Source organism: Lepidothrix coronata, unplaced genomic scaffold, assembly GCF_001604755.1.
Source record: "Lepidothrix coronata isolate B3197 unplaced genomic scaffold, Lepidothrix_coronata-1.0 Scaffold24, whole genome shotgun sequence".
NCBI lineage: Eukaryota > Metazoa > Chordata > Aves > Passeriformes > Pipridae > Lepidothrix > Lepidothrix coronata.
In genome coordinates, this window is record NW_016690204.1 from 3,562,617 (window position 1) to 3,580,645 (window position 18,029).

Genomic DNA, 18,029 nt, shown 5'->3' on the forward strand with positions numbered 1-18,029 from the left:
GATGCTGCAGGTAATTGTTCCCCCAATGGAGTGCAGAGGTAGTGATGAATACTCAGCACAAGGTTGGTTTCTTTGCAAACCTGTCACCAAATAGCTCCAACAGCTCAAATTCTGCTCAGTGGCCTGGCCTGTGAATCACAATCAGAAATATGTTCTGAATCCTGAGAAGCCAGGCTGGAGACTGCTCCAGCTGATGAAAAACAGGAGAAGCCAGTGGGCAATCAATCTTAGAGCCATCCCAAGCCACAGGTGCCTCCAGAATTTAATAAAAGGTTGCAGCACAGTGATTATCAAATTGTAATGTTTGATACTGCCTGAGCTCAGGGAGACAAACCTCTAAAAGCAGGATTTGCCATTTGTTCAGGTAAGTGCCAGCACATTCCCAGAACCTTGTCAGGTTTCTGCCCTTGATCTTGTCAGTGCAAATCTTGATTATTTCCCTTGTAGGTGTGTTGGTGCAGCACTTTCAGGACTAGTTAAGCAGTGGAGGGGTTGGTTGACACTGAGTGTGGGTGACAGAGTCTCTTCAGATATTTTGTGTTCAAGAAGTGAAGTTCTGTCTCTAAATAGAACTGTACCTTATTGTTTCCTCCTTTCTGAACCCTCATGGCAGAGTTTGGAATGATCTGCATGTTCAGCCACGTGTGCCACTTGTTGCTGCAGAAAAGTTCACTCGTAGGACACGAAAAGTAATTGTGTTTGTCCTCTAACAGCCCTGCAAAACATGAGAGGTGGTTCACAGGCATCAAAAGGTGTATTCTGATAAAATTACTTTCTGGAATGTTTAATTGTTGAAAGAAATAGCTCTCAGGTCACTTTATTAACATCAGTGGTGAGAGAAAAAAGAAATGAAACCAAATCTGCCTTGTCATTGACAATTTCAATCTCGTTATATTTTCTTCATGTTCAAAATCCTCTTTGCCTAATATTCCAAAAAAATTTCCAAAGTACAGGAGATGGTTTTCTTCAGCTTATTCTAAATGTTTATTTGCAGCATATTTTTTTTAAAATCCTGCTGTCATTTTTTTTTAAATGCCTTTTGTCATTCCATAGGAACCTGGGAAGAGGGGAAGATATTAAAGGCAAAACCTGTGTTTTTTTAAATGTACAGGAATTGTACATTTGTAAACTGTAATTGCACATTTATAAATTGTTCATTTACATTGCACATGTTGATGTGAGAAGCTGAAAAAACTAGGAAGAAAATCTCATTTCTTGAAAAATGAGTAAGAGAAAAAGGACTTCACATGTGGATGGGATGGGATAGTTCATTGAAATGGTTCTGGACTTTTAGGCACAGGAATGATGAGGATCCTGGCTCATAACATGTACGTTTCAATTTTTATCTCCTTTTATCTCTTTGAAGTTTGACGGGGGAATTTAATGCATATTTAAAACAAAAATGACATTAAATGAGCTTTCCAGTTTTCTATTTCAGGAGCTTTCTTTATTCAAGAAGGTTTCCCTTATTTCTTTCTGGTAAGGTGTTGGCTTGAGATATGTAACAAATAGCAACTATTTGCATTCTGGTTTAGAATGGCAAATATTGTCCTCTATTCATCCTGGAGAGAGGAACTATGTATTTATGCACCTCAAGATAAGACCTTTCTAAATGCTAAAAGCAGTAAACATAGTTTAAAAGACTTCACTGTGTTTGCAGAGTTATCAGCATATCTCCTTTTTTGTCAGTATTCATGGGATTGCTTATGTAGAATGGAAAGTTCAGAATTGAGTGCAACTTTCAGAAGTAGTAAAAAAGCCATTCGTAAGGATTTTTTGCTGTCAGTCACGCAGAGCTTTTAGCACAAGAAAAAATAAATTGCAGCTTCCTTGAGAAGGTGATATAAACCCGTGGTTTTGTTGTGTCACGGAGGGATTATTGTGAGAAGGACAGGGATCCCTCAGCCAAGCTGTGATTTCTCTGGGTGAAATTGCTGTGTTCTTAAGCAGTACATGAAATGTCAGGGGGACAGCAGGAGCCAGGAAATGAATATCATACTTCACACAAGCCACGGGGCACAGCAATGGGCTGTTGCAGTGGGATAATCTCCAAAGGAAACCACCAGCCCCACAAAATATCAATAAGTTGTGGCAGCGCCTCACGTGCACCCCAGTTCTCCTCTCTGCTCCTCCCCTTGGTTTGTCCCCACTCCCTCTTCCTGGAACAATCAAGACATAAATATAATAAATGTACTTCCTTACCCAGGATTGCCCAGGATGAGGGGGGGGATAAATTGTTTTGTGGCTGGGGTGGCTTGGCCCCAGATCTCAGTGGGTTACTCTGCTTAAGGAGCTTGAGACCCGGCAATACCTTCTGAGAGGATTTAATTGAGTGATCACACCGTGACACAGCGACATTCCCGCAAAATCCTACGGCAAAGAATGACTTGGAACTGCAGTTCTGTGTCATACACGTTATACTGCTCACGTCTTCATTCACTCACTTCTCAAACGTGACAGAAGACACAGCTGCTGGTCTAGAAATTACAAGTTTCAGGGACTGGGGGAAGGGGATGGGAAGAAATCAGTCACACAAATAGGATGATAATTCACTCCATTAAGATACATAAACTTAAATACAAATCACTGTTAAAACTTTAAGATAATTGTCAGGTCTTCACAGACTAACAATAGTCAGCTCATTAGTTTCATGAGTGTTATTTGACCCATAATATTAAATTAATGTGTTTTACTGTTTATTAATTAAACATTAACTTGAGGACTGTCATTATTTTAAATAGAAACACTCCATCTTTGTCTCCACTTTTATAGTGATGAGCATACTATTAAAGATTATAATCCCTCTGGTATGAGGATCACTTTATGGAGTTCTCAGAAATAACCCAGGATATGTTCATGTCCCTGTGTCCAGCCTTTATGCAGTATTTTTCTCAGCTGTATAGCTTGGGCTGCTCGAGTTTTTCTCTAGGATAACTGAAGTATTTCACCAGGATAACTCCAATGTGACTGCCTGGTACCCTGCCCTGCTGGTATCTGCACTGCTCAACTTAATGCTTCTCTTAGCAGTGTCCCTGTATTGAGTTATTTGTCATTTCATTTGATAATTTTTCATCAGTATGCTTGGCATAAGAATGCGCTAATGAAATTTGATAAAAATGTAAAGCTGGGAGGAATTGCTAACGTAGGAGAGCCGGGTATGTTATCCAGGAAGAGATGGATGGTCTAGCAGATGGAAATAAAAGTGAATTAATGTTAGTAATACCAAGTAAAAGGTCATGCTTCTAGGAACTGACTGGAATTCAACTGCTGAACAGGGATTTATCAGACAATAACTTGAGAAGAAAGATAAGGGCATAAAATGTCCAGTGGTCCAGCTGTCCAGTGGATGATTGTAAAGCAACAGGAAAGTACAGCTGTGTAAAAGAGAAATACAGCCTTTGGACATGTAAGGTGAATTATTAAAGTAGAAGAGTAATTGCCTTGCAAGGCATTAGTGAGTCCTGGGCTGGAATAGTCACACTGTTCAGCTCCATTCACATTACTTGCACAGCTGATAGAGAGAGACAGGCACCTCTGACAGATGGTTTAGAGCAGGATTTATGGCAGCTCCAGGAAACTCCACTCCAAATTCTGGAGGTTTAAGTTAAGCTGGGTTTGGGTACATCCTCTACAATACATGCTTTTAGTCATTTGCCTCCAGGAAATAATTAAATTATTGTAAGTAGAGTGTAACTCTACTGAGTTTGTTAGTAGAAGGACTTTCTTGTGAGGGGACACTTTCAGAATGACCTAATGGAATGTTGGCAGGGAATGGATGTGGTGACTTTACACGAGGTTCTTGTTGGGAAGGAAAAATAACTGCTAACACTAAATAATGTCAATGAAGAGGAATAACAAAAAAAGGTGATAGGTTGTTTGTAAATAAATGGAATTTAAATAAGTTAACTTCTGCTTGTGTGAGAGAAATCCTTGAACAGCTTCAAAAATCCCATTAGGGGCACGTTTCAAAAGGAGCTGAACCTGGGTTTGAATCAGGTTAAATTAAATAACTGTATGTGATTGCAGGTACCCCGTTGTGATGTGGCAGGAGTTCATTTCCATTCCTAAATTCCTTTGAAGCAACTTTTTGATGAATCCACAGACACCTCCCATTGAACAGCAGCTCTGCACACAAATTGTCTCCTTTGCTGAGCTCTGTTCCATAAACACTGGGCTCTCCTTCCCCTTCCCTCAGACTGTCACGGCTGGTCACTCCCTCTGCTGCTCCTGAGAGCTGGGGAGAATTGGTGATGTCCCTTAAAAGTGATGATTAACACCAACATAAAGAAAGATCTATTCTCCTGCAGACAGAATTATAGCTGGCTGTCAGTCTGGAATTTGTGAGGAGACTATTAAGGGGTTTTCAACCCTCTAAAGTTGTGACAATATTGTGACATAAAGTTCTAACAAAGATTCTTTGTTTTACAAACACCGTTTAACAGCCCGTTCTTAGCCTAATGACAGCTTATTAACTTCATGTGTGTTGTTTGACCTATAATATGAAAGTGTATCTGTGTCTATTTAAAGTGTTTCAGTTATTTTAATATAAATGACAATTTTCTGTGACACCTGAAGTAAATCTTGTGCCAGTCTGTGATAGTAGCTGAATTTGTAACTCTCTAGATTCAGACACCAACCATAACGGAGCTCAGTGCAACCCTGGATTGGCAGAGAGAACTCATTGTTTGTGCCCAGGGTTGCTGTAAGTCAGACCTGGAGCCCCCACAGCTCCTGTGCAGCCAAAACCCAGACAGCTGTGCCCAACAGAATCTGGCAAACCTTTCTTTGTCACATTTTAGATGGAATGTGGTCTGTAAACTCTGTTACTTCCATCACCGTGGAACTGAATCAGCTTGCTTTCAAAGTCTGTCCTGGGAATTGTGTGGATGTGTTGGAATAGCTTATAGTTCCATTACTCATCATCTCTGTTCAGAAGTAAATTAAAAATTGGTAAAAACAAGAACATGCTTTTCCAGTTCTGTTTTGGGATGTTGCTGAATTTTTACCCAATATTCCTGAATATTGCCATGGTCTTGATTTATACCTGGCTTTGCCTTCTGATGGGCAGGAGAGGTGAACAGTCTCCTCAGTGTGAAAGACAGTTCTCTTCAGTTCTATTCCCTCAAGCCACAACAACCAATTGATGTCAGTTACCTCAAAAGCCAATTAATCCCACTCCTGTTTTGTTGAATCAATACTAATGCATTTTCCCTGTAATTTTCAGGTTTTGACAACGCTGGATGCCAGCAAAGCTGAGGTAGGAAATCCTGTTTTATCCTGGTGGAATATTAAATAGCTGTCTGCAGGTTTGAGAGAGGGGCCAGCTCGCTTACAGTTTTGGGGGTGAAAATCGAAGTTACTTCAGTTTGACTTTTGTGCTGTTCCTAGTGTTTAATGAGGCAATCTTTGGGATTCTGGTCATGTTACAACAACTTTTAAGGTGATAAAGTCCTTCCAGGAAAGTTTTGTCGCCGTGCAGGTCTTTCTGAAGATTTCCATGGCATTGAAACTGTGTAGATCAGAGGTTTGTTCAGCACGTGCTTTAATTTCCCACCCACAGAAGGTGGTTTTCTGAACTTTGCTCATGCCCTTCCATATTTCTGCAAAGCTGGTATTGTTTCTACTCCAGAGTTGGTTCTGGGGGTTGCCCTGTGTTTTGTCCAACTCCATGTCTGGCTCACCTCACTTTTCTGCTGCCATGTGCCATGAGCTGCTGGAATAGCCTGGGATATGAAAGAGAAGTTTTATTTTGGGACAGAATGACACCAGGGAGTTCTTGTTAAATGCTGGAGTGACACTGGTGGTATTTTATGTCGCCTGCCTTGGGTGCTTGACATTGCTGTAGTTTAGCTTGATTGTTTTGGACTCTCATTTATTTTGTCAGCTTTTCTATTGATGTGGGAGTAGTTTATGTGGTTTGAATGGTCTAATGGTCTTCTTAGAGGTGAAAATATTATTATTGGAGTATCTTTTGAATAACTGATTGCTAAAGCAAAAGTGTCAGTCCTTTGTGACCACTAACTGTTAGACTGCATTTGTCCCTTCTGAATGTTGCTGTTGAACAAGTCACTGCACTTTTAACAAGTGACAGATATTTTTATTCGTTGCACAGGCCCTGACTCATTTAAATGTAATGTCAGTTGGAAGCTCAGAGTGTTCCTATGTGAAACAGTTCTCGGACTCACAGTAGGGAATTTGTGATGTACTCCAAAGCTAATGTTTAACTGTGACAAAATGTCTAGGTGACTCTAACTGCTGGAGTCAGATAAATTTTTAATACGAACCTTTGGTAAATTAAATTGCATTATTAAAGAGAATAGATAAACTGTGCTAGTTACTTCAAAGAACAAGGACACAAGTTCACTTGCATACTGCAAAAGCATGAGATTATTCATTTTTATTTAGATTAAGACCGTAATATTAGTGTTCAATTTAGTTGGTCTGATTCAATTGCATACTTGGCTTGTCTCGGGGAGTTTGGGGAGTAGGATTTGTGTCTGTTTTTTCCCTGTTGCACTTTTTAAATGCTCGGTGCTCTGATATCAGCAGAGCCCACTAATAAACAGTCACTTTCAGTTTCTTGTTCTGTAATGGGATTTTTGGGGACTGAGATTTGTCATTGTAGAGGTACTACTACTGATTCTGCTCCCTTATATAAAGTCCGTTTCCTTATTTATTTGTAAGATGTTCTCTTGTACTTTTTTGTCTTGTGTGTATAAAATTCTGGGAGTATTACAAGTTTCTGAGTCAGTCAGTTGAGTTGCTTTGTTTGTTGGTACTTTAATCATTTGAAAACCTTGAGTCAACACATTTGGTTGTTCTTTAAAACCATCCACTGGTGTTTGTGCTCCAGCCTGTGGACTTTGTAGGTGCAGATCTGATGCTGCTCCTTCCATTCAGGTAAGTGCTCAGAAGGAATGCCAAAGTTCCCCAGTACAGGGAAATTCCTAATTGAAGGTAAAGGATAATTAAGTGCTTTCCTGAATCAGAGCCTTACTGTTGTTTGGAAATCCTCTGACTGAACTGAGTGGAATAACTCACAAGAATAGCAACTAAAAAAGATAATAGGCATGCAGAACTGGCTGGTGATTGTTTCAATGAGGGACAGTCTTCAGCTTCAGGGAAATGACTCCTTTGGAATGGCAAACTTCCCAAGATTTATTCCTGAGTCCTACACAGCACACTGTATATGAGGGATAACAGCACAGTTCTGGTGTATTTTTGAGGCCAACACACCTTAAATAACCTTGTGGATGACAAGACACAAAACATTTCCTCAGGTTTGATAAAAGTGGCTTCTTGTTTTGCCTGATTTTATTTTTATTTTGGGTCTTCATGAACAGTTCTGAGAAAGATAAACCCCCAAATCCCCTTGTTCTGGCTTACCTTTGCATCATGTCTTATCTCATTAGAGCTCATGTGTTGTTTGCTGCTGTAGGGTTTGTGTCATAAGATCTCTAGTCTGCTTTTGAATAAAAAAGTGCTTAAAAGTGCTTGTGTTTGCTTTCTAAAATCTTTTATTAGACTGCTGTTTGGTTGTTCTTGAACTGTTGATCCAAGTAGTCTTGAAATTTGTTTATTCCCTTTTTTTTTGTTCTTAGGTGACATAGCTGTGTTCTCTTACTGAATTTTGTATGAAGTCTGGGTGAAAATTAACATGTTTGTGTTACTATTGAGTGGTTTAGGAAGATACAAACCAGTCAGGGGTTTTTTTTCCAAATGCTGTTTGCCACATGCCAGGTGTAGAGAAACAAGTTCATCTAGAGGAAGCTGACAAGTAATCCCAAGACCTTCCTTCCATCTTTTAACACAAAAGGGCAACAAATAGTGACAGAGTTAAAGCTGTAGGCAGCAAAGCCTTCCAAAAATAATTGCCAAATCTGCCTGCACTGTGTCTTGAAGTGTCACAGTCTTGTAAATATGCAAGTTAGAGGCATCTTAAAAAGGGAAAAACTTGTGCATAGGTAGTCAGATAGGAGGATTTTAATCACAAGTTACCCTGGTTTCTTGTCAAAACTGTAGCAGATCCTGAAAATGTCATTACAAAATGGGCCTGAGAACAGTCTCTAATAAAATCATACACAATATCATAATTTTTTCATGTAATTCCCTGGAACAACATGGTTTGAAGAATGACTTTCTTTCAGTTCTGCTTTGTCTAACACAGGTATACAGCATCTAATCCTTTTATTGCTGTTTGTATGTACATTTTTCCCCATCAAAAGATGTCTCACCAAACTATGTCATTTTCTAGAGTGTTCTTCTTTCTAATTAGCTTTATGTTGGGGAAAGCATAATTTCTTTTCCTCTTTCTGAAACAATTGATGTTACTGAAATAGAGCACAGAAAGCTGCTTGTGATTCCCGTCTTTCTCTGCAATATTTGAATAAATGACACAGTGAAGTTCAAGGCCTTCTTGTGAGAAGTGAGAGGTCATGCCTGATTGAAATACAAGTTCAGTATAACTGTGTGTTAGCTCTCTGCCTGCTTTTATGTGAGGGATGTCAAGGCAGCCTATTTTTTACTCTCATAAGAAAAGGCTGCCTATATGTCTCAATAAAACCGGGAATCAAAATCAACTCAAAGCCAAGGAGGGCATTAAATCAGAGTTTACAGAAAACCTCAGAGTGGTGAGCAGACTGTGGCTCTAATGATAGCAACAGTGTGACTGATTTATGCTGTGATCCATAAGGTCCCTGATTATCAGGAAATGTCATTTTTAAGTCCCCCACTTCCCTCCCATGGCAGGAATAGGTCAGGCCTGGGGAGCTTGGAAAAGGCCAACCCGTTTTTTCCCTTCAGCCGCCCTTTGCTGCTCCGTGGGAAGGAGGGGGGGGCTGGAGAGAGGAGAAAAATCCTCTGACAGGACAGAGACAGACAATTCTCATCGATTTTTTTGCTTGTAAAATGTTTATGAAAAATCCCGTGTGCTCGTGGTGCTGTGGGAATCTGTTGGCGGGAGCGACGTGAGCGACGCACACACGAGGTGTCTCGGGCAGATCCGCCGTGCAGGGAGGTCGTGGGGCTGATATTATTGTGGGTTTGGGCCTTACACCAACCCCTGGATCCCCAGCTGGGCTCCCAGCCTTGCAGCTCATGGACAGGCACGTGTCACACACGCCATTTCCCAGCTCTGAGCCACTTGTGCAGGTAAAACATAAAACACTCGCTGGCTCGAGCGAAATGAAGAAAATCTCGTGGCAGAGCTGGGCAGTTCACTGCCAGCAGGAGCACACTGCTTGTGTTGCCTGTGTGTGCTGGTTTAAAGGTAAACCAGCAGGGGAGATGAACTCAGCTCAAAGGAGAGACTACAAATCAGAATAACAATTTAATAAAATAATACTATAAATACAATTATACAGCAAACAGTTGGTTTTAACCCACAAAACCCAAATGTATAACCCAGCACCCTGGGGCATGAACAGAGTGGTGTTCTTTGGGCCCCGAGTCCAAAGTAAAGGGAAAGGGGGAAAACCTGTTGGTGAGAGTGGTCATGCAGTCTGGTCCAGAGTGGTGACTGCAGTCCAGTCAAGAGTGGTGGTCTCAGTCTGGTTGAGAGTGGTGATCTGCAGTCTTCCTCTGGATCCCACGAGTGGTTAAAAAAGTCCCAAGACACCAAGATTATATATCCTCCAGTTCAGGCAGGAATGCCCAGTACCTCCCTCAGGGTGAGGAGTTCCACAAGGGTTATGAGGACAGGAGCATCCTCCTGTCTCACAGGCCTCTTAACACCCAGTTTACAGCCTGAGGAGTCAGGCTCTATGGGCAGAGGGTGTAAATGGTCTATTGATAACAGTTTCTGGGAAATGGCATGGAAGGCTACAGAATACACAATTTTGGGTTACACCCATCCAGTGAGGAACTGGTCCCAGCTGTTCTAACTAGGACACACACACAATTTCCCAGCTCTGAGCCACTCGTGCAGGTAAAACATAAAACACTCGCTGGCTCGAGCGAAATGAAGAAAATCTCGTGGCAGAGCTGGGCAGTTCACTGCCAGCAGGAGCACACTGCTTGTGTTGCCTGTGTTTAATGCCAGAATGAACTAATTCATTTTTGAAAAGGAGTGTGTTTAAACAGATAGCAGGACTTGCTCAGAAAATACGCCTCTACCAGCATTGTTCTACTATTACTGGTTGGATAGTTTGCAGCGTGCTCTCTTCCTGGTAGAATCATAATTCTTTCTGCTGCTCTATGAGTAATTTTTAAATCCTGTTGGCTGTCTGAGTGATTTCTACAGGAAAACTATGATATCAGTGGAAACTTTAGTTAGGGAAACATGAATGCTTGGTTGGATGTTGTCAGGGTAAATTGCAGGTGTTGTATTAAAAATCCATGGTAGATAAAAACACGTCATTCAATCTTCCCAAACTCTCTGTCCTGCTTTATTCTCCTAAGCACACTTAACACGCAAGGACCTGGTGTGCCATCACTCCAGGGGGACGTGTGTGCTCAGGGCAGGAGACATTTCCATTCCTATTTTCAGGCTGTTTTTAGGAATGACTGAATGAATTCCAGCCTCTCCCCTTCCTGGTGCATCAACACTTTGCATCAGGCACAGCATTTGACTGAACCTTGTTAGTCCTATCCAGCTGCATGTTCCCTCTTCCCTAAAACTGGGATGAGGTAGCAGCGATCAGTCATGATGACTAATAAAGAAGTTTACATCAGTAATTTTTTTAATGTTCATATCTTTAATTTATTTAGAGCAAAAAAATATTTGCATTTTAAAAAACCCCACATTTCTATGCAAATATAGCGTAAAGCTTTACTCATAGTCATAATTACGATTATTTTTAGAGTTTTAATGTCTCTGTAGTTTGTAGTAGGACTTTAGAATTTATCAAGAAGATAATTATTGCAGTAAAATCATAATTTTTTTTTATCTGCTGAAATCCCTTCAAATCTGGCTGAGTCATAAGCTGTCACAAATTTGTATAAATAGGTATCATTATTTTAAAAAAATGCAATACATTGATAGTTCTTTATTATTACGAATATTTATAAGTGTAAAATCAAGAATTGTATGTTAAAATTATTTTTACTTGTAGAATTTTTTTAACTGAACAGTTATGACAGTTGTTATTTTGATGTTGTCTCTTTGGCCATTCCCATTAAAAAGTATTTTACAATCATATAAGCTGAGTGAGGGTCTGAACTACCACTGAAAGGTGTCTCAGGATAATTCAATGTCACACATAAATCCTGCTGAGCACCTCCCTGTGTCTTCAGATACCCAATAAACTCTTGATTGGCAGTGATGGGAACTCCCAGCTGTAGCAATTATCTTGACAAGTTAATCTGGACGTTCCAAATGTGGCAGAACAGGAATTCCTGGCAGTGTGTGCCTGGGAGGTGACCCTTGGACGTGACTGGGGTGCATCCCCTCTGAACACATAAAATACCTGCCTCCCTCAGGATTTGAGAGATCCCCCTCCAACTTTCACTACCAAGGGCAGGATCCTAAATACCTTTTATAGTTTTGAGGTTTAACCACCTCAGTTACATATATATGTATAAAAGCTGTACAAAACGGATGGGAAAGAATTATAAAACGTCGTCATCCATATTTTACTTGGGTATGAATTTCTAGGACTGTGCTCCCTCAATCTGAAATCCTCTGCAGTCGTTTTAAGCTGTGCAGTGTGAGAGACATTCTCGCTGTAGCTGCTACTGTAAAACCTAATTTGCTGCATAAAATATGAGAGCTATAGTGAAATATGAGCCTGGAGAGCAACTCTTTTGATCTTGAGTAGTCAAAAGGTTGGCATGTATAATGGTATGAAAATAAATGATGTCAAAACTGTAGGATATAATTTATGGTTTGGGGACGACTTTACTCATGGAAGCAGAAGCTTCAACCACTGAAAAGCAAGTAGTTCAACAAAAGATAATGAATGGAAATTACAAACTTTAATAAACCCCCAAATATATTGAATCCTGCAGTACATCGGTTTAGACACAACCAGTTGACTAATTTACTGATTATATATTATTAAAGAGAGCACTTACAAAATATATGATTGGAACTTTAGCCTTCATTCTGCATTTCTTTAAATAAGTACTTGGCATTAACTGTCATCCAGTTTGGCAAGGACTTGGACACATAAATTATCTTTACTCAGTTCTAGTGACAAAAGCTTGGGTATTGTAAGCTCTTAAAAAATGTGCTTTTTCAGCTGTCCCAGCACAGTTTGAAGGGTGCACAGATGTGTCATGGTGTTTCTAGGAGAGGGATTGCAAAACAAGGTCATAATATATGTTGACTAAAGTCTTTATGGTTACTATGCCATGAAGATTCTTCTGTGGCTCTGACAGCTGAGACTCTGTTGCCTACACAGGTTTTAGACTTGGATTTATTTTTTTTTTAATATATGTGTAAAAAGTGGTGCATGGACTAATTCATTTACCTCGATTTGCTTCATTTAAAGTTGCACAATCTTCCCTAACGAAGTCTCTTCGTTTGGAAACAGTCTTTTAACTGGGGTGGGGATTTTGGGGTTTTAGTTGGTTGGTTGTGGTGGGTTTTGTTTTGGGGGTTTTTTGAGCCTCTGTCTTTCTTTTGAGGTCTTTTTGTGAAGTCATTGGCTCCACTTTTCTCCTTTTCCCACTCAAATGCTGCTCAGTGCCTTTGGTGAGGACTCCAAAGCTGTTTAAGGAACAGAGTGGGACCTAAGCCTGGTGTTTTGAGGCTGGATGTCCCTGCACTGTGCACAGTGAGCTCTTAGAGGGGAGCTGTTTGTACCCAGACCTCCACAACTGCTGAGGTGGCTCTTTGGATTAATATAGACCACACAGTCTGAAATGGAAATGGAAATTTTCCCTCAAGGATCTAGAGACTGCACCACCTTCAGGAACCTCCTCCCCAGGTCTGTTGGGACAGGATTCCTAAGAGACTTCTGAAATTAATTAGATTTAATAATGACAACTGTGCCCCATCCTGCCTGCCTTTCCTATTTGTGTACATACACACAGACATATTTTTATGGATATGTGTCTCCAGAACATATTTCAGCAAAGTGCATCATTAATTTGATGGCAACAGAAGTGAATATAAGCTCGTCTCACTGAAGGGTTGGTATTGACCCGAAAGAGCACTTTGTTTATTGATTGTTTCTTGCTTCACTTCTTTGCCTTGCTGAATGATGTAAGCTTTCACTGCCTGTGGGAGAATCTGAACATGTTTTGATGGAGGTTCTAGAGGTGCTGTATTAATCACACTTTTCTCAGTCCTTTTGTTGGGAATTTCAGGAGTATCACACTGTCAGAGCTGTGGATGTGCCATATTGATCTTGGTGATTAAATCAGCCAAGGGAAACTTGATTTCTAAGGGAAAACTTAATATTCTCAAAGCCCAAATGTCCCCTAAATATTTATAGGCTGCGAAAGTTGATCAAATACCTTTGTTCTCTGATTATTACAGTGAACAGTGACACTTAGTTCAGATTCTCATTATATTGATGTGATGTAGTAATATATAAATTCCTGTGTATATGTTTTCAATCATTTGAATACGCAGAGGTAACTTTTTTTCCCCTATCTTGGCCAGGCAAGAAGATAAATAGGTGAAAATGTGTATGTGTTTGAGCGATAAAGTTGGTTTAATGATTCTTGGGGAAAAATTTCCTGTGGTACATACAGTGGTGACTTGATTGAACAGGACAGAATCATGCAGTTCAATTAATGTGCAAATATGTGTTCACTGAACTTTCATTCCATTTATCACATGGACATGGAAATAGGGTCATTTTTTATCTCTGTATTATGTATATGACATCTTAGTTTGCTTCTTGCACGTTGCTATGGGAAAAATAGCAATGTGGCACACCACAGGCAAAAAGAATTGGAGATAAATTCCTCAGCTGTCACAAACATATTTAAGTAGATCTTTGTTTGAAGATAAATCTCTTCCTTCTGCAAGGATTAACATTCAGAAGGCCTTTGCATGCTTTACTCTTCCCATTAAAATTGTCTGCATCCCGTGGCCATACGCTGGGAAAAATCCTGGGCAACAATTGTCATGTTTATGAAGTACATCGTTAACAACACAAGTGTAGCCACAGAAAAACATCAAAAGGAAGTTTGAGTTGAACAGACATTAGTATTCACCATTGGCTATTTAAAATAAGAAGCCACCCATTTCAATGTAACTTTTCTTCTTATTCTTACAAAGTTTTTCTTCCATCCTCAGGCTTAGTGAAGCTTGTTTGGGAGTGCTGTCTTTCTTTTGACTAATGATTCTAAACCAGGTTAGCAAGGGTGCAGTTGGTTATTTAATTTACACACTGAAAACCTACACTGGGTAGATTTATTGGAAAGCAGAGTGAATAAACTTCTTACTTTTATTTTATTTCTCTAATTGGGGGAAAAGGTTTTCTTTGTCTTGGTATTGAACAAAAATAATTCATAACAACAAGGGAAAAAGATGAAATTTCATAAGTACAAGGTACCTGTGAGAATAAAGAAATGTGGGTAACATTTTCCTTGTTCTATTCCATTGATAGTCTGAAGTAAAGACCTTTTGGCTGACATGGGCAGCTGGATAAATTAAAGCATAACTGAATTCCACAGGGAATTGTAATATTTGCAGGCAAAGCTTATAACCTTTAAACAAACCACAGGCCGAGTTCTCTGCCATGTAAATTGGCAGAGCTTCATAAACTTTAATGGCACTGGGCCTTAATGGAGCTGTGCCAGTTCTTAAGAGCAGGGAATGTGCTCTCAATTCAGGTAGAGGGTGGCAGAACTAAGGAATAGAAAGAGGAGTTTAAATTGTTAATAATCAGTCCCCCACACTTCACTGTTAAACCAGTAAAAGGGTCTCATAGGCTTGGAGACTCCACTGTCTGGTATAAAAAGATGGTTTTTGGCAGATATTTGGTTCAAGAGCTTTAACTAATATTATAGAATGAATCCCTGCAATGTGATTTGGGTGTTTTCCTATCAGCTTGTTTTCTACCTTAAAAGCATCCAGAAAGAGGTTTTAGTGTGAAGCAGAGCCCAGCACCAACCCACGGGCTGGGGGGAGCTTGGGCTGACACCACTTGAGTATTAAATGGGATCAGTTTGCTCATTTACTGTCTGTGAGCTGCGTTAATGCAGCAGTGAAGCCATAGGTGCAAACACAGATATTCTCAGTGTACTCCTGCTCGTTGTAAGGGTAAAAGATGCAGGTTACTAACATTTGGAGTCAGTCAGTACTTGCTGATATGCAAAGAAACGACCCACCAGTGAAAGAAAAAGCCCTGTTTTACAAAATAACTGGTCGAGTAGCACTAAAGTGGCTGAATAAGACGTTAAAAACTGTATCATGGAAAAATGCAGGAAGGACTGAACTTCTTGTTAGTTAAGGGTTGTACTGCTGCTTAACATTGTGCACCAAATGGGCAAAAGAGGTATTCTGGCAGGAGTTTATGAATGAAATGTAAGTGGTTTGGAGTAAACAAACCATAAACCCCAGTGTAGCACAAGTGGAATGTAGTTTTCCATCAGTACAAACACATCGATTCAGCAGTTAAAGAGCATCACAGTTTTATGGGGAATAATGGGTTGGTAAAAAAATAGATTAGGTGTCTATAGTAAAAAAAAATATGTATCTATTCACAGGTAAAAGAATTGTGAGCCAGACAGCATTTTAATTTGGGATCCTTTTCTTAGCTGGGAGGTTTTGGAGAGGTACTGCTGCCCATTCACATTGCACAGTTTTTAAAAAAGCTTTACTTAATGGCAACTGTAGAGGTGAATAGCCAGAGTTCTGAGGGGGTGTTTGGGGCAGTGTGTGTTTGGTTTTTTTTCTTTTGAGTGAAGTTTTAAAATAGTTTACTTTCCCATTCCTGTTTGGAAAACCACTGTGTTTCCTATCCTTCTGTAAAAACCCAGTGTTTGAAGTGATTTAAAACTGGAGTGGCTGTTTGGAGAAATATTCATATTCATAGAGGCAAGGAAAAAAAAGAAGTGTTGTTCTCTGGCTCCTGCTTTTCATAAGGTAAGACAGTGGGAAGGTGAACAGCAGTGCCTGTACTGGTGTTTTATCTGGTGGTTTATCTGCTTTGGGGAGAAAAGAGAGAGAAACTCCTGCCCAGCCTGGCAGAGATGAAGAAAAGAGACTTGGGAGAGAGATTGTCCCATTGTGGAGGAAAGCTGGGAAGCTGAGCAAGTAGTGGGTGAGACAGATCCTTTCTCCTCCTCAGGAACGGCAGCTTCGAAGAAGGATTAACAAGGCATGGCCAAAATATTTCCTTTTCTTGAGTTTTTTCTGAGGTCAAACTAAAATATTTCTGTTTGCTTTGGGAAGATCTGCATCTTTCACCTTTACAAAAGGGGAAATGGCAGAGGCAGCCCAGGGTGTGCATTGGCTTGTTGAGGCATTTTCCCCCCAGAGTTCCACATTTTTTTGCCACTGAAACATGAGTCCAATTTCTGGTCTGATAAAGAGTTTCTAATTACTTGTAGTCTGGAAGTGGTTTATTCACGTTATGCTGAAGTATTCATGTATGATGAATTATTTGCTGAATGGCTAAAGTGTTCTCCTGACCAAAGGATAGTATCTGTTTGATTGGCAGTTTATGATTTTGAGACTAGGCTAAAGTCTTCAGAATCTTTTTAAAAGTTTTCCATAACAGAACAGAGTAAATCCCAGCAGTTGGTTTGAAAATTGCTCTTCCTTGCTGTACCTCATTTTCTTCCTCCTTGGTGCTGTTTGTCCCCAAAGGACACAGGGAATGTTGTGTGTAGGGCTTGAAGAAATCCACAGAAGATTCCAAACCACCTGGAGAAGCTCAGAGAGTTCAATCTTTTAAATTCGATCACTTTTTTATGCAGACTTTACATTCTTAGACTTCAAACATAACAAGAGAATTTCTTTCCCGCTCTGGATTCGGTGAATGTTTTTTGCTGTAAGTCCTCTGGGGAGGCAAAGCAGTTCCCAGCTGAACAGCCCTTCACATTCAGCATGACTTCTGAAAACATGACATTGAAAACAGCACCGTGTTGGAGCTCTAGATGATTTATTCTGACAAATAACACAAGGGCACCTACAGATAAACACAGATGATTACACGTTGGGAAAGCCACCGATTGCCAGGAGACCAGAAGAATGTTCTGGGAGGAAATGCCTGTGATGCTTAATGAATTTTGAAGCCTTGCTACAAAACCCGTGTTACAAAAAAGCATCCTAAATCAACACCAGGAATGTTCCTAAATTATAAAGTCATTGTTCTAGGAACTGGGTTATGTTCATTAGTTTGGTTTCTCTTGCATTGACTTAACCCAAGGAGCCAATTGAATACTGATGGTACTTCTCAGTAGCAGATTAAGGCCTAGACTTACACAAACAGAAAGCTAAGCCAAGCAGGCAGCCTAATTTAATCCTGTTAAACTTTTAATAAGTACTTTATTCATTGTCAGATGGATGATATATTCAATTATGATTCTCTGCTGCTCAGGACAGTGTTTTAGGAGACATGCTGTAGAAAACTTAAGAAGACTTAGTGGCAGTGACAAGTGCTCCTGGATGTGGCTGTAACTATCAGAAATTTTGATTTATGGCTCTTTACTTAATACTTTAATTGCTAAATTAAAGGAGTCATAGAGAGTAGTCAAATGTGTCTTTTCTAATAACTGTAAGTGCATTATCTTAGAGAGAATGTGAAAGTTTAGCAACCATATGAGCCATTAATTCAGCTTCTTCACTCACATGTGAAGTGGTACCTAATTCCTTATCACCCATCACCAGTCTCACTGGGATACTCTGCTATAAATAGTGGGTGGCTTCACAGCAGCTTCTAGATTGCAAAACTGCATCTGAAATCTCTCTGGTCTCTTAGTCTCTATACTGGGCAGGACTGATGATACGAAAAATTGAAATATTTGGTTTATGTCACCAAACCCTTTAAAAACAAAAAAAAAAAAAAGGGGAAGGGAATCCCTTTTTTTCTTTTATAAAATGTTGTAAAGTGAAGACATATAATTTCATTTTGATCAAAAGTAATTACAAGTAACCTTAATTAGCTCCTGATCCCGTGAGTTTA

General features: G+C 39.9%; 1 protein-coding gene across 15 annotated transcripts in view; it reads left to right on the top strand.

Moving 5' to 3' along the window:
• Positions 1–18,029, top strand: part of RBFOX1 (RNA binding protein, fox-1 homolog 1) — a 1,165,955-nt gene that overhangs the window by 264,130 nt on the left and 883,796 nt on the right. For all 15 annotated transcript variants that reach the window (XM_017808961.1, XM_017808958.1, XM_017808962.1 and 12 more), the window contains exon 3: positions 5,225–5,257. In XM_017808961.1, the coding sequence (XP_017664450.1) occupies positions 5,225–5,257 (33 nt within the window). The remainder of the gene's footprint in view (positions 1–5,224; positions 5,258–18,029) is intronic.